The sequence below is a fragment of the Xyrauchen texanus genome, chromosome 29 (genome assembly GCF_025860055.1).
Source record: "Xyrauchen texanus isolate HMW12.3.18 chromosome 29, RBS_HiC_50CHRs, whole genome shotgun sequence".
NCBI classification, from domain to species: domain Eukaryota; kingdom Metazoa; phylum Chordata; class Actinopteri; order Cypriniformes; family Catostomidae; genus Xyrauchen; species Xyrauchen texanus.
Window position 1 is genome coordinate 11,683,294 of NC_068304.1, and position 24,330 is coordinate 11,707,623.

Genomic DNA, 24,330 nt, shown 5'->3' on the forward strand with positions numbered 1-24,330 from the left:
TATTAATAGTCATCTATTAATATTCCAACAAATTATTTGGACTCCTACATTCATTTGTAAAAACAAACAATACATGTATTATTTGGTGGTGTAAAAAAATGGCATGGTATCTAATCCGCTTACTCTCTCTGGCTCTTTGCAGAAGAATTTGTGGCCAATTCCTGTTTGCTGGACATCAGTGCAGTCAGGCCTGTACAGGTCGATCTGAGCTCTGTAAGGACTGCACAATCAGCAGTGGGAGCACCACCTGTGGCAGCCACCCCAGCTGCAGCTGTTGCCCCTGCCCTCATCCCTAAACCTGCTACCCCTGCTTCTGCATCTGACTCTGCACTCTTTCCCCCCACTAAGCTGGTGATAAAGCAAGGTGGAGGGGGAGCATCAGTGTCCTGGTCCACCAGCTCCACACCTACTCCAGTGGTCCGGTCATCTGCTGAGCCAGTAGCGCCAAGCCCCTCCTTCAGCCGCACTCCGTCCTCTTCCTCCAGGCCTTCTGCTGCTGACGACGATGATGATGCTCTTCCCCAGCGTACAAGCAAACCGCCCATCAAGACCTACGAGGCACGGCGGCGAATAGGTTTAAAGCTAAAGATCAAACAGGAGGCGGGGCTCAGCAAGGTCATTCACAACACTGCCTTAGATCCAGTCCACTCCCAAACCCAGCTCACACCACAGCTACCGACCCCCGTGCTGCCTCAGAAGGTCAAGTCACCTTTAACCCCGCCCACCACTGTAATAAGAACTCCACCCCCAACTTCCTTCCCCACCCAATCGTCCACTGGCACCACAGTAACCACACACACAAGCTCAGCCTCTTGTAGTGTAACTTCCTCTACTGGAGCTCCTCCTTCCTTCTCCTCCTGGTCTTCATCATCCCCTTCCACATCCACAGCCCAGATGAATGGCACTCTTGAACACCACGAGGTAGGTGGGGTCAAACGGAACCCAGCGTCCACAGCGACTCCTCCACTGACCACTTGCCGGCTCCCGCTCCGGAAGACTTACCGGGAGAACATCAGTCCACGTCACAGGCCAGGAGTACCTGGGGGAGGAGGCGATACTTTGCCCATTCCACCAACTGGACCCCCTCTTACCTCTTCCCCACAGCTGCAAGGCTCCTCTCCTCAACCTGAACGGGCTGTGATAGCCAGTGTGAAACTAGAGAGGCAAGGTGGGCATGGGCGGGTGCACTCACAAGCTGAGTCACAGAGCCTTGCAGCGGTAGAGGATGTCCTTTATCGTGGTATCAAAAATGCATGCCAACACCATCAAGAGGTTTCAAATAAAGAGGATGAGGACAAGGCAGAGCAAGGTAGCGGCATGGGGCGATTGAAGGGTGTTGGGAGCAAAAACAGAGGAGGAGGAAGGGGTACTTTCAGGATGGATCAGCATGCGCCAGGCCCACCTTCTCCTGGAGAGTCTTCCTGCACAAGGGACTCCTCACTTCCTGCCAAACGCTGTAAATCGGACTCTCCGGACATGGACAATGCAAGCTTCTCCAGCGGCAGCCCGCCACCCGATGACTCATTGAATGATCACCTGCAGTGTGCCATAGACAGTATACTGAACCTTCAACAGGGCCCTCCTGGGCACGGAGGTTCTGGGAGAGGGGCATTAGGGAGGGTTCATGGGCCAAACCTACCTAACCAGCACCAAACCCACCCATCCTACAGACAGTCTATTCCTCCCCTGTCTTCAACGGCATCATCCACCCCTATGTCCCAGCATCCACAGGTAGGGGGCCGAGGACAGAACGGGAATCTTGTTTCACAGACGCACAGTAGATAACAGCCCCTTTTACCGAAGCCTGAAAGACTGTAAAGCGGGAGGTCAGCGGATAGGGGAAGTAAATGGAGACACTTTTCCCATGTTAAGCTGTGTTTGCATAGTTTGTCTGTGGTTTGTGCTGATGAAATGTGTTCTTTTGGTTTACATATAGCCCTTTAAGTGTACTTTCTAAAGGACAAAGGTGCACTTTCATTTGATTTTGAAAAATTTGTCCCTCGTTTTTTTCTTGGGTGCAAAACTTAGATGGTTCCTACATCAGTTTTCAATATACAGAGTTCTCTCAACTTGTGAGAGACAAAAATATATGACCAGTCATTTAATAAATAATTTGTTTTGTAATTACTGTGACATTATATGCAGACTGCTGGAACTCGAAGTGATATTATGAAATTTGTCTTAACAACCAATAGTTATATTTTAATTTGGATATTTTGGTGAACTTTTTCTTGAAGAGATAAATGGTTCAATCGTTAGAAACTACGTATAGTTACATTTGGAACTGGAAAACATTTAGGCGTCAATAAAGTATAATAGAGAGTGTCTTCTCAAACACTTGAAATTCTGGTTTCAGTTAACCCTTCTGGTTTCAGTTGACACTTCTGGTTATCGTATCACAGGAATTAACGAAGTATTCACAAACAGAAAAGTTGCCAGAACTACAGGAAATCTGTTAACCTTAAAGCATTCCAGCATCAAAAGCACATTTACAAATCAAACACACTGTCACAGCACAGCGAATTTAGGGTGCCAGGATCTGCCTTTTAAAAATGAAGTGTGGTTAAAAGATTTTGTAAAACCCATTTAAAGAATAAATGAATAATGTCTGTAAACAACATGAAAAACAAATTTAGCATCTCTGAGGTTCAGAGAGTTGTCTTTTTGTTTTTTTTTGTAAGCATAAATATGTTCAGATGCTTGCACACACTTAAGTTAGAATCACTGAAAGATCTTTGGACCGTTAAGAAGCAAACACAGCAAACGCAAAGGCATGGAAAAAAAGAACAATAATAATGTAAAGAGAAAAAAGAAAATAGAACTGTAAGAATTTGAAGCATAGTACTACAGATTAATTTTGTATTGTATTTATTGTGTATAATGACACTTTTAAAAAACAACAACTGTACATTTAGTAAAACTGTAAATTAAACCTTGCTTCTTTTATGAAACAATCATACTTGTTTTTGCTTGCCATGTGTTTTAGGCTTTGTTCACACAGGTTTCAAAATTATGTCTTTTTTCAGTATCCAAATCAGTGATTTTGTTTGTTGAATGTAAAGCAAAATGCATGACATCCAAACCCAATTGAAACTGCAATCATATGTGACTTAAAATCTGATTCAATTCAGATTTTTGGAAATATTTTAACGCTCAGAATTTATTATTTTAAGTGTTTTTTTTTTTATATATTATTATTGTAACATCATACACAGGTACACTGTATCTGGATCCACTCATTTTAACCCACTCTTTCATCATGTGGTGAACATGTGGCATTCACTTAGGGTTGCTAACTGTCCAGCCGGAATGTCCCATATGGTTTGGACCTGTATGGGACGCCTATTTTCCAGTATTATAATGGCAAGATGCTCGATCTCCACACCCCTTCCCCTGGTCAAACACATTTTTTTGTATTTTGTCCTGTACTTTCACTCTGACAGCTACTCTGTTGTTGTAAAAGAAATTGTCTTAGCATCATGCTGACATCTGCGTCATTACTATGGCCTCTGGTGTAGATTCACTAGACAAACTCTACACTAAACACATTTACATGCACAAAACATCTTAATTAGGAAAACCAATGTAGGAAAACTGCATTTACATAATTGAGATAATACGATTATTCCAGTTTTGACATCAAAATGTAAGTTGGTATGTGCATAGCACTTTTTGACATTGTATAAGCGGGTAAGAACATTTGTGGTCATGTGAACAGTTTTCCTTTATTGAAGTAAGGTCAACAACAGTTTAGACATATACCAATCAACATATGTAGATTTTTGCATTTACATTGATTTCGCATTGTATGTTAACACCTTTACCACGTTCTTACAGACTTATTCCACATGCACAAGTGTTGTGTGCATGACTGTTTAAGTTTTGTTGTCAAATGCAGAGAATAATCTGCCTTATCTTGCTTTAACAGTTTATGACCTTGCCCGGATAAAGGAAAACCATTTAAGGTGACTATTTAGATGACCGTACACATTGTCTGCTCATGCATAATCGTTTTAAGAATGTGTATGTAAACGTGCTCTAGTAAATGGCTACAATTGAATCGCTTTCAAAATGGCAAGGCAGAAACTCTTTCCTAAAGAATAGATTTGGAAAAACAAATCAAATTGTGTGCAGTGTGAACAAAGCCTTAATACTAAGAGTTTAGGAGTTATTTTACTTGATTTTATGCAATGCACTTAATGGTCAGTGGGTGGCAGCAGTTAATAGTGGCACATGAGAGCAGAATATACACAATGTGCCAAGTCTATGAGAGGTGATCTGTCATTCCAGCATCAGAGGTCATGTGAACGTCTGGGCTATAAACAGAGCTCTTCAAAAAGTTAAAGAAAGTGTGTAATGCAGCATGGTGCCCATTGGTGCATTGCTTGCTGAAAGACGAGAAACACCACACCCTCATGTTTGAAGGCAATTCTCTATGTAAATGAATGGCACTCCCTATAAAATGCTTGACTCCTCCTTAATGTGTTGATGCACTGGCGCTCTCGCCCATCCTGGATGAAGCCTATTGTCATCACTTGCTCAAAACCTGCCAGCCTTCCAGAGCTTTTTGCGGCTTCTGTGTCAGGCATTGAAGAAGAGGCACAGAGAGAAACCTACGCAGGAAAGCAGGGAGGCAGTACTTGTGGTGCCTGCTTTAAAGCTGATTTTGCTGGGAGGAAAGGCACAGCTAGATCAGTTCAAGTCCTCATCTGACATACATTAAAGATCTGGAAGAGAAGAGTCACTTGAAGTATTTGAAGTGGTGCAACTTGGATACCTTGGATAAAGATAGTTCCTTCTAAGGTACATTCTCCCTTATAGAAACCTTCTAGGGGCTGGAGAGAGAGTAGTCAAGAGTGACTCAACTGTCACAGAGATAACTTAAGAGGTCAGTGATTAGAGTGCTTCAACTCTACAAGAACTTCATCTAGAGTTTCTGCTGAAATCCTCCAGGTAAGTGGACAATCCATATGTTATGTCTTGGCGAATGCTTCAGCTATGTGTGCAAGTTGTGTATTATAACTTTTGATAAAATGAAAGCTGATCTTCTATTCCCCTTAATGGCAAAGATTGCAGGACATTTACATGTCATGCATTGTGGAACATCAATATATATACGAGAGAGACCTGCTTTTATAGGCACATCGAGAAAAATGCCTCTGCTCTTTCCTCCTATTGCTGACACATACTTCAGTGTTGCATTAGATCTGTATTAGTTCTGGAAATAAACTGGTGTTCAAGGCTCACTTCTTCCAAAAAAGTTGATTCTGTGTTGCACGACTCTTTGTCGCAATTGTGGTGAAGGATGCCACAAGGCATTTCCATCTCCTGCGCAACATGTGAGTCCTATTACATGAAGTCAGATCCCAACCATGTTCCCTTTGCCAAAGCAGCTGTGCACAAGATGCACTTATATTTTGAGAGGACCCGAGGTTGGCACAAACTTGGACTGAGAAACATGCCTTTCTGGAATAATCTAAACTTCCCCTTTTCACCCAATATTAAGGATATTATAGTAGTACCCCCAACCCCCCCAACACACACACACACACACACCTCCTGCCCCCCTAAAAAATAAAATTCTGTTATAAGCGGATTAGCTATACTCGCTCTGTTCCAAAGCCATATGACTTTCTGTGAAACATATAAGGTGATATATTGGTACAACGTGGGGGTGAGTAAATTATAGAATTTTCATTTTTGGTTGAACTATCCTATAACAGTTCAGGGTTAACTTCACTTTTATTCTAAGTCTATCCTCTTGATAAGTTTGTCACATCAGTAAGGAATGTTTAAAGTCTCTGAGCCATAACACTCATTAGGGAAATTACTGTGAAATCCTGTGAAAATGCTTTGTGTCTTTTACACCTCACTGGTGTATTCAGCCCTTTGCACGCAGTAATCCTTTATTCATTTAACTTTCCTCTAAGAGCCACTGCTGTTAAACATGCCTCACTCTTTTCAATATAAAAGAGTTTGTGGACCCAGAGTTGAATGTGTGTAAGTGATTCCAAAATGAGCACCAACTTTTTCAGACAAGCATGGACAATTCACTGTACTTACCCTGATGTGGGCTGATCAAGTGTCTCTTAAGATACTTTATTAGCAGGTAAAGGGAAATTTAGCCATTTGTGATGTGAGCAAGGCTTGCTGACCAGAAAGCAGCGTGTTTGAAAGATGTTGCTTTTAAAGATTTTCGTTGATTTACGTTTTCTTTTCTTTTTTTCAGGTAAATTTAAGAATCAATCAAGATCATTAAATCAACAAGGAGAAAGCCATTGATTTTAAGTTATATAAAAATAATTGGAAACTACATTTTGCAAACATCACTCCATAGTGAAAAACCCCAAACCTTGAAGCCAGAACATTTGGTACTTTATATAAATACAGTAAAAAGGGTCTTCGCAGCCACCCCAGAGGACACATAAACAGTCCAAAACAAAGCCATATATTAAGTGCAAAAGAAACTTTGAGTAGTCTCACAAGCGCACAATGTCACGTTGGGGACGGAAGAATGTCAAGAAGTCCCCTGAGGTGATCAGGACAGTCACTGAGGGCCTCAAGTCACTCTATAGAAAGAAGCTTTTGCCGCTGGAGCAGTACTACGGCTTCCATGACTTCCACTCGCCGAGTCTGGAGGATGCTGACTTCGACAACAAACCCATGGTTCTATTGGTTGGCCAGTACTCCACTGGAAAGACCACCTTCATCAAGTAAGACTCCTCATCAATCATAGAATGACCCCAGGTCTTTTTTGAGTTTCAAAGCAGAGATGTGTTTGACAGGAGATTAAACATGCCCAGAAGGGGTACAAACCAACTCTTGGTTTAAGAACTTGGGAGTTGGTGTTAAGGGCAAATTATTCCTCTGTCCTAGTGCATGATCCTAAAAGAAATAACACCAGATGAATTGTGTTGGTGCTGTGTGTGGCATATCTGCACTTTCTATAAATATGGGTAAATTCAAGGATTTATTTTCGGTAAGTAATGAAATGGAAAGACAAAGGGCTTACTTAAAGACCCAATGAAATGGCTCAACAATCACAGTTATCTTCTCTTTGTTTATGTACTTCATATAGAGCGTAACAGTGCCCGTCCACTTTTTAAGCTGTCTTGGTTCCAGAAGTATTTTTTCATAAAGAACTTCATAAAATAATTCTAATCCATGAACCAAACAAACCAGCACCAAGGCGAATCAAAAAATTAATGGTCTCAGCCTCAGATGGCCCACCAACAGTCTGTCCTCTAACATCTGATGTTAATCAGTCAGAATTTGATTGGCTGGTTTCATTTAACTTCCAGGAGTAAAAGCACACAAGACCTTTTTGAAACAAAGTCATGTTTACAAAGTTCTGCCTTCATACAATGAGCGCTTTTGAGGACAAAATAGTCACCAGATTTGCACAAGTTTACCAGGTTAGTGACATCAAATCTTTTAAAGATATTGAGGGTTTTGTCAGGCTCTTACATCCAGTTCTTAGATGTTAGGTTGGCCATAGGACTCTCCGGGTAGGCCAAAGTGTTGGAGGGGTGGGTGTTTGTAAAGGTGTGCCAAGCTCATGATTGGGTGAGCCAAGTTACATTTGAGGCACGTTGCAGAATGTAAAGAGCAGAGCTGCATTTTCTACTTTTTTAAATGAGTTATGTCAGAGAAATTGTCCGTGATGAGGTTTTCTGTGCTGTACTTAGACCAGTAGCGATTCCTCTGGGTAGGCAACGGAGGCAATGTCTCCTCAAAAATTTGGGTGAGAAAAATGAAGCTAATATTTATAGAAGTCATCATTCTTAAGACACTCAAACAGCAACACCCAGCGGATAAAGTTTCAGAGGGAAGCAGAGTCTCTTAAGCCTCCCTTCAGCTCATTGTGATCTCATTCACCTCCTAAGCATAGCATGAATGTGAGGGAGGTAAACGGCGAATAAAGAGTCATGTGAGGGGAGACGTTGTCTCCGATTAGCACTGATTTGTTCAATATGCTGTCAATCAATCAATGCATTAGTGTCTGCCTCCAGAGAGCACGTCCTCGAAGCGGGTCTCCGGAGTTCACTATGAATGGGACAAACTGATGTCAGTAGAGAAACTATTTGCACAGTAAACAACTAACCGACATGGACAACAGAACTGTTGTTCTCATCCAAATCAAAATGAACTTGAAATGACTTGAAACATGAAATTGTGTGCTAGTGAGCCAGAGAGCCTTCATGAAACATGTGGTGTTTACCAAAGTGTAGATAACAAATTATCTAAGAATAAGATGACTAGCGAACAGATAAAATATGCAAGAAATATGCTTGTTGCTGTATTGTTGTACTATGATGTACTGCCATGCTGCTGAGGGTGGTTCCCTGCCTTCGGCCCGAGACAGCTGAGATAGGCTCCAACACTCCCTGCAAAACTACATAAGATTTAAAGCAAAAAGCAAAAAAAAAAAAAAAAAAAAGCATTTGAAAATCATACAAAAACACAAAAGTATGAGACTGTGTATTTAACGTTGTTAATGAGGGAATGAAGCATTGCTAATGACATAATCAATTTAAACAGATGGAAAAATATAGAAATATTTATTTTAAAATTGTTGGTAATAAGTATAGAATCACTATACTTAGAGTATACTGTAAAATGTTCATATATATATATATATATATATATATATATATATATATATATACAGATATAAGTAGTTTGTGAGTGTAAAGAGTGTGACTCGATTTCGTCATGGATGTGGACAGTCGCCGTTGGGCTCGTTTGGCGCACCTTCTTGGCAGAATCTCTGACTGGTGGATCTTTCTCTGCTGGATCATGAGCAGTGTAGTTCTTTACCAGAATGCTATTAAACACAATTTTTAATTCCAGAACCAGACTGATGTGCTCTATTGAAACAGGAAGCTGGGGACAGGACAGGGTTGTCCTTTTTAACATAATCAAAAGCCTTGAGTTTACATCACAGGAATGAACCATGATTAGCTACTTGCAATTGCTAGTCGGAGGAAGGTGTTATTTATAATTAAAGTGAGAGAACACTTTCATTCCAGAGTGCAATTTATTGGACATAAATCTGTATATACTCCTGCTGATAAGAAGAATCATCAATATTTTTGGTCAGTTTGTTCAGAGAAATACTGTAAAGGTTAAATGTGTGTATCTGCTTAACATTTATTGCCTCAAAGCGAACAGACATGGACTAAAAGCCACAAAAAAACAAATTTGGATTTCACGGGCATGTTGAATTGAAACGTTCCACAGAGTTTCGAGGTCACAACCCAAATACCAAGTTATTAAAGGCTGTCATTTCAATATGGTAACCATGGCTTTGTTCTGTAAACACAGGTATTTGCTGGAACAGGATGTGCCAGGGAGTCGCATAGGGCCAGAGCCTACCACTGACTGCTTCACTGCTATCATGCACGGAGAAATGGAGGGGCTCATTCCTGGAAATGCTCTCATAGTGGATCCCAACAAACCCTTTCGCAAGCTCAATCCCTTCGGAAACACCTTCCTCAACAGGTGAATGGATAAATGCAGATGTTACACTGGGCTGCTATGTACAACATGAGATTCACTGAGGGTGATTCAGAGCAGAGCGAGAGAATGTGTCGACTGATCTGTCTGCTTACACTAGGCAAGCTGGAAAGATAAGAGAGAAACAGTGTGTTAGTTTTTGCTCTATGGAATTTCAAGTGTATGTGCCAAATTTCTAAGGGAGGAGGGACTTTCCTTATTTGTGGAAAACTTGTGGAAGGGAGAGATATCACATAGAAGAGAGCCATGACGTGTGATGCCTTGGAGGGGTTACATTGGACCAAAGGTTGAAGAGAAGAAGATCCGACTTGTAGTTAGAGTTTGTTTTCACAAAACCAAATGACATTTTGAGAAAATAATGTGAGCAGTGCTTTCTACGATTCTAAGGTGTTGTCTGTGGTTGCCAAGGCATTGCCATGTGGTTGCTAAGGTGTTTGAGTAGTTTTTTAATCTATTGCCATGTGGTTGCTAAGGCATTTGAGTAGTTTTTTTAAATGGTTGCTATGGTTGCTAAGGTGTTTAAGTAGTTTTTTAAACTGTTGCCATGTGGTTGCTAAGGCATTTGAGTAGTTTTTAAATTGTTGCTATGTGGTTGTTAAGGTGCTCTGAATACTTTTTAGGATGTTGTTATGTGGTTGGTTGACTGGACCCCAATCTTTGAAATCTTTGAAAACTTGGCCCATCCATTTTAATTAAGGCCCAGAAAAGTATTTTTCTCACTACGCCCATGGTATAATTAAAGAGCATTTAAAAAATAACGAATAAAATTACATAATTATGGACCGGTAAAAGCTTTCCCAATCAGTTTTAATGAGACATTTATATAACAAAAATAAGGTTTAAATATTATTGTTATTATATATTATTCACATTTGGGATGTGAATTTGCCCAAAGTTAGAGAAACACCCAGATAATTATCGGGTTGCTCCTTCAATGCAAACCTATGTTATTTGTCCACACTGTATGGTCTGCCGGGACATTACTTAGAAAAATAATAGCGCACCTGTCCGCAACGAGACGTACGTATTTGAAGTATATCATTCATGTATCACAAAAGTCCTGGTCTTTGCTCAAGTTCAGTCTTCTCAACTTTGCCAAGATAATTTCAACATAATTAGGTCAACGGTGTTCATCAACACCAGAGGCGGCGTTATTTTGAATACCAAACTTTCCAAAGAGTCTCCATCAGATCAGTTTTCCTCTGGTCTCTTAGGGTGCATTTTTTGCAAACATGTTTTGAGAATGTCTTTTCTCCTACTTCCTGTCCAAGGAAACAGTCCACATGTTAAATTCATTTACAGCACAAAGTGGCTGTGTTGTTCCATGTTGCAGATCATTAGTGGCAGGTATTGTTTGATTTTGGCAGTGCTGGTCATTTTCCCTCAGGAAGCCCTGTGTTTCAAGCAGCACTTCCACACAATGATCAGCCAGGGTGGAGTGACGCTAGAAGTCTCCTTGTTAGTGCACATAAAGCAGCTGTGAAAGGAGCACTAAAAATTCTTTCAGTTATTCTCAGGGGTAGATTTGTTTTTATCTAAAGAGCTCTTGAATGTTCAATAGTGGCGTTGTGCCCTTTTAAGGTCTTACCGGTTTGTATGAAAGACGTACATGGATAAGACATATTCAAAACAATGGTGAATTTTTACAGCCTACAGTAGTGGGTCCAAAATTCTGACACCATATTGGCAATTTAAACCTGAAAAATAGAAATAAAGTATTAGGATTTTGGAAAGGAAAAGATACGTTATGATGTGAAATGAAGAAGAATTTTTTTAGGTCACTAATTAAATAAAATTTTAGACATTAACTCAGTTTCCTTTCCTTCCATTGAAGCACATAAGGTGCTCTTTAAAAAATTCTCAAATCATGCTGGATAACATGGTTTATTAGGTTTAGCACAAAAAGCATCCATGCCAGCTCGAGTGCATGTTGTCATTAAAGCAAAAGAGGGACATACCAAATACTGAGAAACTCTGAAATTTCTCAATTCAAATTTTCACTCAAATTGTTAAGCTGGTATTATAATTTGTGATGAAGAAAACTAATTTAAAAAAGAAAAATTGAAGCATTTTTCTCTAGTCGTCTCATGGTCTTTTGAACACCACTTTACATTAGTTCAAAGAACCTTGAAGCGGTCATGACAAAAATGCTCAGTTTTCGTGCAGCTCCTCCTTTAACCCCCTGAGACCCCCGCATGACTGCTGTGTGCATTTTCCATTTTCCTTTTTGATTTGTAAATAGTAGTACTTAATAAACAAGCAAAGAAAATAAAAAATTCTTGAGCAAATAGAAAAATATATAAAAAAAATACAACTTTCCATAGCTTGGTATTACTTACAATTTCACAACTTAGTCCCGCTGTCCACATATATGGACAATAATTTTTAAGAAAATAAAGATTAATTAAATTAATCCGCCACCCTGATTGAGGCGAGTCACTACGCCACCACGAGGACTTGAGCGTATTGGGAATTGGGCAATCAAAATGAGTTGCTTATAGCAAAGCCAAAATACAAAGTCCACACATGTGGATGCGGGGGTCACATGAGGTTAAAGGGGTCATAATAATATATTTTTTTATTTTATTTAATTTTATTTATTGAGGCTCACTTATAATGTTAGTCAAGTTTTTTTGCTTTACTAAGTCATAATATAGAATTGCATGTCCCTTTTCTACCCTGTCTTTGGCCCTCTGTTTGAAACACACGCTTTTCTGTGTACTTCACCTTTAAGACACGCCCACTGTTATTGATTGGCTATTATAATTGAAAAGCAGGGACTTATAGGGCCTGGGTAGCTCAGCCAGTAAAGATGCTGACTACCACCCCTGAAGTCACAATTTCGAATCCAGGGTGCGCTGATTGACTCCAGCCAGGTCTCCTAAGCAACCAAATTGGACGGTTGCTAGGGAGGGTAGAGCCACATGGAGTAACCTCCTCATGTTTGCTCTCGGTGGGGCGGGTGGTGAGTTGTGTGTGGATTCTGCGGAGAATAGCGTGAAGCTTCCACACGTGCCATGTCTCCGTGGTAACGCGCTCAACAAGCCATGTGATAAGATGCGCGGATTGACGTCTCAGACATGGAGGCAACTGAGATTCGTAGTCCGCCACCCGGAGTCACTACGCCACCATGAGGACTTGAGCGCATTGGGAATTGCCATTCCAAATTGGGGAGAAAAAGGGGGGAAAAACAGAAAAGCAGGAACTAAAAATGGTTCAAGGAATGAAAACGAAAGAACGTAACCGAAAACGGGAACGGGAAGTGATTTTCAATTGTTCTGGATTGAAATTATCATTTTTAAATGCTGGTAACTGGTTATAACCAGTTAATTTTGTTCCAAAAAATGTATGAAATGAAAGGCCACAGTGGATCATAGGATCTGCATGTTCATGAAAACATGTTCTTTGATCCTGAAGGAAACTGACACACATTTCTTTGCCTAATTGCCTGTTGTGGATGTCGTTTCTGTGAATGAAGACCTGTAGAACTATGTATAAATACTACATATACATGTACGGTTAATTTAGATACAAGGAAAACATTATTAGATGTAAAAAGTACATTTCTCAGTTGTTTCCAAGTCTTCACTGAATTATTGTTAGATATGATGCATTAATACAGATTTGATGGTGCCAGGTTTTGACTCAGAAGCAGATCTTTAAGTATAATTTTAATAAACTGTTAATTAACTGCATGTTATGATTTATATGCCGATAAATCCACCTCACTGGAACAAAATTATTGCTTATTTTCTGTTATTTTGGTGTGGCAAGTGGCTTATTTTGAGCTTGTTTTTTCTTGCGAGATCTGGCAACACTGGAATTGGTATTTCAGTTATTGAAATGAGTACTGTCATTTTAAAAAGGATGTGATTAACCATTCTTTTATTTTGTTCTAACCGGTAACCATTTGAAAAAGAGGCTGCAGAACTTCTGAATCGGAGCAAAAAATACTGTTTTTGCTCAGAACGAACCGAAATGAAAAACATAGTGCGCAGAAAGTTATCACTCGATGACCATGCACTACACAGACGGGTATAGCGTTGCACACCCTCTCCGTGTTTACATCAGCGTCTGCAGCCGCAAGGTCCGGGGCTTAAGCACAATAAGCCTGTGCATTATTGCAGCCCTGGCCATTGTAGAAATTCACTATTCACAGTCAGCCATGATTCATTTAATTTAAGAGTGAAAGTGACCAATAACAAGCCGGTTGCTGAGATTAAGCCAGTAGTGTTCAGCTGGTCAAGTGATTCTATCATGTCTGCCCCATTAGGGCACCCCTGCCTTATGTAGCGGGAGCCGGATAAACAATCCACGTAGTCTTTTATTATCACACTTTTCAGCATCACATAAATCTTTCGATTTTCAGCATAATACAAAAAAACACATCAACAATGCTGCTTGCGTCTCTCTCTCTCTCTCTCTCTCTCTATCTCTCTCTCCTCCGGCTGCAACACAAAACAGTTGTTAGAGATAATTTCCCACAGGTGTCAATCCTTACCGCACTTCCTCTCCCGGCCTCGCTCTCCACAGACCTCGCTCAGCCACGCCCATATCAACACATGCTCCTTAATGTTAAAAAAAATTCTCCCAACTTGGAATGCCCAATTCCCACTACTTAGTAAGTCCTCGTGTTGGCGTGGTTACACATCTCAATCTGGGTGGCGGATTTCCACAAATCAGTTGCTTCAACTGTGATGTCCCAATGTAGCCGATTTCAGAAAACATTTTCAGTCCTAAAACGTACAGGATGTTTTTACAATACAATGAACTCTTATATGTAAAAAATAAATAAAAATAAATAAATAAGGAAAATTTGATTCCACATGTCATGACCCCCAACCTGAGTGGAACAATTAGAGTTTTGTTTGTTCACTGAATGCAATGCCAAATCTCTTTAAACTTTATCTCTTTTCCCATCAGATTCCAGTGTGCTCAACTGCCCAATCAGGTCCTAGAGAGCATCAGTATCATTGACACTCCAGGCGTCCTGTCCGGGGCCAAACAAAGAGTGAGCCGAGGTGAGACTGACATTGGGATTGGGTGGAGAAGAATCCATTCTTCTCACAGTAGCACTTCACAATAAGGTTGTTTATGTTAAAATTACTTAATGCACTAGGTATTATGAACAAACAAAGGACCAAATTTTTTTTGCATTTTTTAATCTTGGTAAATGTACATCTATTAATATACTATTGTTAAATTTTAGTTCATAATGCATTAATTAAAATGTAATGTTAAAATGTATTAGTATATGTAGAAAATAACTTTAACCAAGATTAATATACGCTGTAAAAGTATTGTTTATTGTTAGTTTATGTTAAACATTGCATTAATTAACGTAATCAACTGTGTTGTAAAGTGTTACACTTCCCACTCTTCTTAAACCTCTGCAGCCAGTTTCAGCAAACCTCTTAAATTAAGAAAACACTAATAATACCATTACAATTATTACTAATGGTTACTTCTTGCATCTGGGCACTAGGCACTTACATTAGTGTTGATAATGTTGATCGCTATAGATTTGATAATGCTAACAATTTTCAGCTAAATTGCAGCCAATTTTCACTTAAAATTAAACTTTAAATCTACAAACTCTACAGTTTTTATTTCAGTGTTGATTTGATTATGAAATTGGTTAAATGTTGCTCTTTATATTGTTTTTCGAGAATAAACACTCTGATAAAAAGGCATCTTTTCACTGTTAATGAGAGGCGAGGAGAATGAAAATAATGCTGATATAAACCTAAAGAATGCTTAGTCGGCTTCTTTCAGACATCTGTTTAGGCCAACAAAACCCACTTCACCTTGATTATTATTAGTTATTAGATTATTATTATTATGAGTGTGTGTATAGTTGTTAAAATGTGTCCATCAAACTGTTTTACTTCTAATTTAGATAAATCTGAATGAACACTCTGAATTCACAGCAAAAAAGGCCACAGAATGACCCCCAGAGGAACCCTAGAACCTGGATTCTGGTTCTGTCATAAATGAAAGGCTGATATTGATTTGAGTTGATGTTTCAAAGTGAATAGCTGTATTTAAAATAATTAGGTTCTCCCACAGAGAACTGTTGAGCAATCTTAAGTTTATCAGTGTTTGATCTCTCTGGTCGATGTCTCCTCTTCTTCACATTCATCCCCAATTCCGAAAAAGCTGGGACAGTATGAAAAATGCTAACAAAAACAAAAAGAAGTGATTTATAAATGATATTCACCCTTTGCTATATTGAAAGCACTACAACTACACATTATATGATGTTTAACATTGTGAATTTCATTGTTTTTTTACAAATGTACAGTAATTTCAAATCAGATGATTGCAACACACTCCAAAAAAGTTGAAACCTTTGTTAGTCAACACCATTCACCACTGCATCCACATACTATGCACAGCATCAGGGAGTATTGGAATACATTTAATAGGATTACATATTTAAAATACAAGTAACTGTATTTCACTACAGTAACAATTTAAATCATTGGTAATTAGAATACAGTTACATTCAAAATGTATTTTGATTTGATCAGACAGAGAAGTACGTTTGAAGTAAGTTTGGAGCAGAAGAAATAGAAATAAACCTTGTGTAAATTGTCAGCTTTATGCTAACCTAAAAGGATGTTACCAGACACGATCATATATTATTTTTTTATCAAGACAATTCACGTTGCATCATAATTTCTTTTTTCTAGTAAGACCTTTGATATTAGGGCAAAAATCATATCTTGATGATCATTTTGTATTGTTTTCCTGTAAAAAAAATCTAAAAATCCTTAAAACTAGTTAAATTTGATTGATCTTGTTTTAGAAACAACACTGCATAAGATATTCAAGTTTTTCAGAAAATTTATTTTTAACATGTTTATTTTGTCTTACTGAGTTTTTATTCAAAATAAGTGACAAATGTCAATAATTTTGTATTTTAAAATATTTTGAATACGTTACTAACCTTGAGTAATCTAACAGAATACGTTACAAATGACATTTTACAGCAAGTATTCTGTAATCTGTAATGGAATACATTTCAAAAGTAACCCTGACTATGCAAAGCAGATGCCCCTTCATCAACACTATCCAGAAGCGCTGCCAACTACTCTGGGTTCGATCTCATCTTAGATGGAAAGTAGAACAGTGATGTAAGGCTGGCACCAGTATGTCTACATCCAAAAGGCTCTGTGAGATCCAACATCATAAAATTCACACAGAAGAGCATCTCCACCTGAGACAACACACCCGACTGATTAAGGATCATAAAACGCCCCCTCTCTCTCACCTCTCTCTCCAAGTTATGACTTTTCCTGTTCTGTAATGTAAGGTTTTCTGATCATACATGTTTGGTATCATTCAAGAGGTTTCAGTGTAACTGGTAAAATGGTCCCATTCCCTTTCAGTAAAGTAAAATCACAAGTAAGATTTAAGAACTTAGTAAAATACTGTATTCTATCAGGGGCATGACCCTTCCCAGATCTCTCACAGAGGCAGATGCTGTATGCAAATTAGGTACATTCTTTGTAAACATCAAACAACCTACTCAATCTCAAGTTTCAAAGGTTTACCATCAAACCCCTAAAGTGTAAACCAAATCCTGAATAACACCAAACACACACATCTGAAATAATGTTGCCGGTAACGGCCGTCCGCATGTTCATGAGAGAGTCGTTTTCCAGTGTATTACGAAGGCGTAGTGTAAGCTCGGATGAGAAGTGACGAGGATAGAGGAAGCCAGTTACCGGAAGCCAGTGATTGTAGTTTAGAAAGTTATAAATATGGATATTTTTAAGAAGGCCTTTATTAACCCCCTGGAGCCGTATGGATAAAATTTTTGATGGATGGACGTGCTAATCTAAGGTACCATTCACTCCCATTATAAAGCTTGGAAGAGCCAGGATATTTTTTAATATAACTCTGATTGTGTTTAGCTGAAAGAAGAAAGTCATATACCCATAATAATTTTCATTTTTGGGTGAACTAACCCTTTAATGCACACGATAAGACAGAACACGCAGGAGACCTTCAGCCATGCCATTGGATACCGTCCTTGGGCCATTGGGTGGCCTCCCCCTTACAGTGAAACTGTGTTTTTTGGTCTGAAGAGTCCACATTTCAAAACGTTTTTGAAAAACAAAGCTGTCGTGTTATCTGGGCCAAAGAGGAAAAGGGCCATCTAAGCTGTTATTAGCATCAGGTCCAAAAGCCATTGTCTGTATGGGCCAGTATCTCGCACATCTGTGAGAACACCATGAATGCAGACAGATATGTACAAATTTTGGGGCTACATATACTGCCATCCAGCACCTTTTCCAGGGACGTCCCTGCATTTTCCAGCAGGACTACTTCAAACCACATACTGCCTAGATTTCAAGTGCATGGCTGTGTAAACAGAGATTGTGGGTGCTAGATTGGCCTGCCTGCAGTCCTGACCTGTCACCTATTGAGAATGTATTATGAGCGCATTATGAAGCACACCATCCTGCAATGTACAATTGTGCAGCTAAAGACCTACATAATGGATGAATGGTGGAAAATTCCACTTTCTAAACTTAACAAACTTATGTCTTCAGTGCCCAAATGCTTATTAGAAGAAATGGTGATGTTTCACAGTGGTAAACACTCGACTGTCCCAACTTTTTTGGAGCATGTTGCAATCATCTGATTTGAAATTACTGTACATTTTCAAAAAACTATTAAATTCACAAGGTTAAACATCATATAATGTGTATTTGTAGTGATTTCAATACGGCACAGGGTGATTATAATTTACAAATCATTCTTTTTGTGATTCACACACTTTTTATTAGCATTTTTCAATGGCATTTGGAATTGGAGTTGTATTTTAGAGCAGTTGAAACATACACCAATCAGCCACAGCATTGTGTAGGATAGCATTCTGAGATGCTATTCTTCTTACTACAGTTGTACAGAGCGGTTATCTGAGTTACCGTAGATTTTGTCAGTTCGAACCAGTCTGGCCATTCTCTGTTGACAAGGCGTCAATGATTTGAGTATTTCTGTAACTGCTGATCTCCTAGAATTTTCAAGCACACATCATTTTTACAGAATTTACTCAGAATGGTGCCAAAAACAAAAAACATCCAGTGAGGGGCAGTTCTGTGGACGTAAATTCCTTGTTGATGAGAGAGGTCAACAGAGAATGGCCAGACTGGTTCAAACTGACAAAGTGTACTGGTAACTCAGATAACCGCTCTGTACAATTGTGGTGAGAAGAACAGCATTTTAGATGCAGGTTGGTGCTGTTTTGGTGGCACCAGGGACAGATTATGACTTGCAAAGTTTTCGTTTTCATTGTTTCATTTTCATTGTTGATGGGATTTGAGCAGGGGAATCGATCACCCCCCCGGGCAGTCAAGGGCCCCTGGGCACTGGCCTCATTGGCCCAGTCGGTAATCCATCCCTGGGTGGTGCAAGGGGGACCTACACATTATTAGGCAGCTGGTTTTAATGTTGTGGCTGATCGGTGTATGTGACACACATACTGGGAAAGTGAGCCAATAAGGTGTGACAGGGAGAGGAAAGGGAAGGAATGTAAAGTGATGACAATTACTGGAGGAATTGGGAGGAAAACTATTTTAGCATATTTTTACATGCCGTTTGCACATATTCTCCTATAGAATTTTTACACAACTAATATGATCTCAATATTTGGAGTCTCATTAGAGCAGAATAGATGGGTTCATTAATTAAAATCCCATTTTTTTTAATTAATAGATAAATAGATCTTTAGCAATAATGTATACATCTTTCAAGACTTTCATATGAGCTCAAAAATAAGCGATAGTGGATGAAGCTGAATGTGTAATTTCAACTTTTTTTTAAATTTTGTTTAATTGCTCAATTCCCAGTGAAGAAATGTACATCCCATAATACTAAAGAGAGCTCCACCAATCAGCGAAGTTGCTTCTATCAAGGAAACAAGAAATGCACCAAAAGTGCTCAGCAGTGACCTCCCACTCCCACAAGCATTGCAAAATACGTAGTTTTTTTTATACTTATACAGTATTACTTATATGATCAATGACTTGCTGTCAGAAGTTTAATACTGTTCTAATGTTTTAAAATTATTAAAATATTTGCAATTTGTCATGGGATACTACTTTATAGACTCACTGAGGGGAATTTAAGTATACAGTCTTGAACCATTGTCCTTTTTACAGAATCAAATACTTTCATGCTTCATATCAAGTTTGTAATATTGTGATTTGTCTAGGAGCTGGTTGGTTTGGCAAGGCTTAGAACTCTTTAATCAAAGATCAAAGTTTCTAAAAATAGTGGGAGGTAACTATTGCACTCGGTTCAATAAAACATGACAGCCTTCTACCCTCCTGCTTCTTTATGGTAGGATATGACTTCCCAGCTGTTCTCCGCTGGTTTGCTGAGCGTGTGGATCGGATCATCCTTCTCTTTGATGCCCACAAGCTGGAGATCTCAGATGAATTCTCAGAGGCCATTGGGGCTCTCAGGGGCAATGAAGACAAACTTCGTGTTGTGCTGAACAAGGCTGATATGGTTGAAACCCAGCAGCTCATGCGAGTGTATGGAGCTTTAATGTGGTCTCTTGGGAAAGTGTTTGGTACTCCTGAAGTTCTGAGAGTCTACATCGGGTCCTTTTGGTCTGAGCCTCTAATGGTGACCGATAATCGCAAGTTGTTTGAATTGGAGGAGGAAGATCTGTTCACTGATATTCAGAATCTGCCCCGCAATGCAGCCCTGCGCAAACTTAATGACCTGGTCAAGAGGGCTCGTCTTGTGAGGGTAAGTTATCAGAAAAGTTAATATAAACTACATGGTCAAAAGCACAGTATGTGGACACGCTTCTAAGTAATCGATTTAGCTATTATAGAAATTCCAGTAGAGGCAAATCCTTATGTTATGGCATATAGTGACATTCTAGAGAATTAGATGATTTCAACTTAGTGGCAACAGTCTGGTGTAGAAGAACTTGACTGGTCTACTGAAAAATCCAGACCAGAACCACTATGAATGCCTTTGGGATGAATTGGACCTCACAGATTCTCTTGTGTCTGAATGGGTGCAAATTCCTGCAGCCATGCTCAAACATCTAGTGTAAAGCATTCCCAGAAGAATGAAAGCTGTAATAGGAGCTAAGGGATGTTCAATAAAAATTATGTTTGAGTGTCCACATACATTTGGCTATATAGTATATGATTTATGACATGTTATGTTGGAACTATGGTGGAAGGTAAGATCACTTACCTTCCAATTACACCAATCTAGTGTTTTAGAAATCGTTCTGTCCATTTGCCTGACTGTTGTTTAACAGACCCATGAAAATGTCTGCAATGTGCACTTTGCTCATAGGTACATGCCCATATCATCAGTTACTTGAAGCAGGAGATGCCATCTGTCTTCAGGAAAGACAATAAAAAGAAGAACCTGATCTACCAGCTCCCAGTCATCTTCTCCAAGATCCAGCTACAACATCATATCTCACCTGGAGACTTCCCTGATTGTGCTAAGTTGCAGGTTAGTGTTGAACCACCTGGTCCTTGCCTTGACATTAAAATACTGTTGTACTTTTCTTGTGTGACACCTCTTATTGGCTTTCTTTTATCACCTAGGAGCAACTAATGGCACATGACTTCACGAAATTCAGAGCCCTGAAGCCCAACCTGATGGCAATGCTGGATGAGCTATTGGCCAATGACATAGCCAATCTCATGCCCCTTCTCAGGCAGGAAGAAATAGAGGCCGGCATCCAACCTGGGGTCCAAGGTGGAGCCTTCTTGGGAACCCGTGCTGGACCCTTTGTGGAAGGTGACCCCTTTGGCGAGAATACGGATGAAAATGGAGAGGCAGGTGAGGAAGATGAGGAATGGATTGTCACAAAGGACAAGCCCAAATATGATGAGATCTTCTACAACCTGGCACCAAACGAGGGCAAACTGAGCGGCACCAAAGCCAAAGATTGGATGGTGAGCACAAGGCTGCCCAACTCCGTGCTGGGCCGCATTTGGAAGCTCTCGGATGTGGACCGTGATGGCATGCTGGATGACGAGGAGTTTGCCCTGGCCAGCCACTTGATTGAAGTGAAACTGGATGGCCATGGGTTACCTCCAGAGCTGCCCGCCCGTCTAGTACCACCATCCAAGCGCCGACAAAAAGGCTCCGATGCTTAGACAATGCAAGAATGCACAGTGCCCACAATGCTTCAACTGATTCCATTGTCCGGACCTCCTGCATGCTCAAGCCTCATGTTTTTTGGTGCAATTGTGTTATTTTGCCATTTTCTGTAAATCCGTAATTAGTGTGTTTCTTTGTATTCTCGATCAAAATGTAAAAAATTTCTAGCTGGAAGCCAAAGAATATTGAGATAAACCAAAGATTGGTCTCATTCATTTGGAAGGAATGTAGCATGTGTCACCCATTTTTATTTCTGAGGGGAAAATTAGACATCCATATGACATCAGATCCAGAAATCCTACACACATTACTCATTTCATAGCTTGCTGTGGTCCCTGACCTGAGGATTTGCAAACAGACTTTTGTAAATAATTGTCGTTCATTTGCCCCATTCACTGTTGAAATCTTTTGACACAGCATATTATACCTTACATGGATTTTCCATGTAGCTATTATGTTGTAGTCAAATAAAAATCATAATGTGAAGTTTAGGCAAGCACTCAACTCTTTGACTGCTCACTTGACTTTTTTTTGTTTTGTTGGAATAAATATATTTTCTAGCATGTTTCTCTCTTTGCCTTTGAAATGGAAAAGTGAATGTACTGTATGTGATTTTTATGCTGTCTTTCTCTTATTTTATATTGAATGAGCTCTATGCATACTAAGAACGAATGTCACAGGATATAAATATAAAATCATACTACTAAAATCATGTTAAAGTAAACAAAATGTGGAAATTTCTTACAACTGTAAACAGTTTCACTGACTGATTCAGTTAACCAACGTTATCACAGTAAATATACTGAGCTTAATAAAGACCCATTAACTGCTTCTTTTTGGTTTGAACAGACTTTCTACAAAGAATACATAAGGACGTAAATCTAAATACATGTAATATACATGTTTATAATGCAATGTTTACATAGACCTTCTATAATGTTTAGTTTGGCCTCCTGAGGTGGCCGAACAACATTTTCAGAAATGTAAGCACATCACAAGTTTCAACCCCTATTATGCTTTCTATTGAAAAAGCCATTTGAATCTAGGATTTTTTCCAGATAGATATATGAAAAGGGAGGCACACAAACAGGCACAAAAGGCTGCAGTCTTCTCTATGCATATGCTTTACAGTTGCTCAGTGACAGGTCATATAAACAGTGAGTCACAGTCCTCCATGCCAAAACCTCATACCCATTTTCCATCTTCTGATACAACCTCTGATTCCTCTGTTCTCTCACTTACTTTCCAACTCAGCATCATTCTAGTCGCTCTGTTAACTTTCCTCACATCTTAATTCATATGAACAATTTTCCGCATTCCTTATGAAATCCCATTGCATGTGAAAGAATTATTGTGTATGTTTGTGTGGTTAGTATACCTCCTCAGGTTTATGAAGAAAGAAAGGAAGGGTTCATTTGTCCATGGAAAAAACACAAATGAGAAACAGAGGCAATTCACCCATCGTTCCATTAGTAGCTGGTTTACAGTGTGACTCACTTGTGAAGAATGTGGTGGGATGGGCTTGTAGGAGTTATTAATATCTCTTTTCCTCAGGTCCAGTAAGTCTCCTAAAGCCCAAATTCAGGCTTTCGACACTGTATCTTTATTTGGAATTTTCTTCAGGACTGGTTTCAATCATAAGGCCTTCAGATTTGTGAGTGTGTGTGCAAAAGAATGCATGGAGGGAAAGTAACATACAGGCATTTGAGACTTCATATATTTGGTCTTATTGAGCAAGTAAACACTAATCATTATAATCATTTGCGGTTCACAATGAACTGCCAAATAATTCCCTTAAACAGAACCAGGTGGTTAAAATATTTGAAGAAATAATATGGATAGATGACATGCTTTTAGAGGATTAAAATTCCAAAAATTGTTTAAAATGAAATTAAACAGAACTTTGCTAATTATTTAATAACTGTTATCAAAGTCCTTCTATCAAGTCAGTCCACTGCCATCCATCTTTGGAATGCTCTCAGGAGGCTAATTCCACTCATGCCAGTGCAGCTATCTACTTGAATGGGGGAACACAGAAATCTCAAAAACGGTTGGTCAAGATTACAATCAAAGAACATATTTTAAATCAGTAGTATTCATGTGTATAGTTTGTATAGCTTGTATAGTTAATGTGCATGTGCATTCTCGAGTTGATTGGCAGGTGATGTCTGATTCTAAAAGGTGATTGGCTCTTTTACCTGTAAGGCGGGACTACATCCATTGACCGTTGGCTGACATTGGGCATTCCGATTTCTCCCATTCATTTTAATAGAAGTGGCCTGTTTCTGCTAAATAATCTCAGTTGTTATCCATGCAGTTTTTAATGCCTCATATTAACTGAGACAACAGAAACATTTGTGTACTTTTAAAAATGCATAATAATTAAAATGATCTAGTGAAGCCAATAGGTGATTGAAATAGTGAAATATTTTAAAGAAATTGTGATAAGTTACAGAACCTAAGAGTTCATAAAAAAAATAAAAAATAAAAATAAACATTTGGCCATCTAAATGAACATGTTGTAATTTTTCCTTAAGCCTCTCACAAAATCACTGTTGACTAAATGTGTTCAGTCTCTGTTTAAGAACTATGAGCCAATTTTTTACTTTAACAGGGGGGAAATGAGTAATGTAAAAGGGACTCAACACA

The 24,330-nt window shown here is 39.1% G+C and overlaps 2 protein-coding genes across 6 annotated transcripts in view; both read left to right on the forward strand.

The window, feature by feature from the left end:
* LOC127622965 (BRD4-interacting chromatin-remodeling complex-associated protein-like) overlaps nt 1–3,170 on the forward strand; it is a 15,884-nt gene extending 12,714 nt beyond the window's left edge. For 4 of the 5 annotated variants that reach the window (XM_052097175.1, XM_052097172.1, XM_052097173.1 and 1 more), the window contains one exon: nt 143–3,169. In XM_052097175.1, the coding sequence (XP_051953135.1) occupies nt 143–1,785 (1,643 nt within the window). In that variant the 3' untranslated portion in view covers nt 1,786–3,169. Of the gene's footprint in view, nt 1–142 lie in introns of all 5 variants that reach the window. The other variant, XM_052097174.1, reaches the window with a different exon arrangement.
* Nucleotides 3,171–4,479: 1,309 nt separating this feature from the next.
* LOC127623360 (EH domain-containing protein 2-like) lies at nt 4,480–22,506 on the forward strand. The gene is made up of 7 exons (XM_052097786.1): nt 4,480–4,953; nt 6,230–6,713; nt 9,328–9,504; nt 14,443–14,540; nt 19,880–20,292; nt 20,860–21,024; nt 21,120–22,506. The coding sequence occupies exons 2-7, from the start codon at nt 6,493–6,495 to the stop codon at nt 21,675–21,677; spliced, it is 1,632 nt and encodes a 543-aa protein (XP_051953746.1). The 5' UTR covers nt 4,480–4,953; nt 6,230–6,492; the 3' UTR covers nt 21,678–22,506.
* Nucleotides 22,507–24,330: the final 1,824 nt, after the last annotated feature.

Excerpts from the sequence above, each read along its gene's own strand:
- LOC127623360 (XM_052097786.1), top strand. The coding sequence starts at position 6,493 with ATGTCACGTTGGGGACGGAAGAATGTCAAGAAGTCCCCTGAGGTGATC. Across the intron at positions 6,714-9,327 it reads GGAAAGACCACCTTCATCAA|GTATTTGCTGGAACAGGATG; the intron begins GTAAGACTCCTC and ends CTGTAAACACAG. Across the intron at positions 14,541-19,879 it reads CAAACAAAGAGTGAGCCGAG|GATATGACTTCCCAGCTGTT; the intron begins GTGAGACTGACA and ends TCTTTATGGTAG.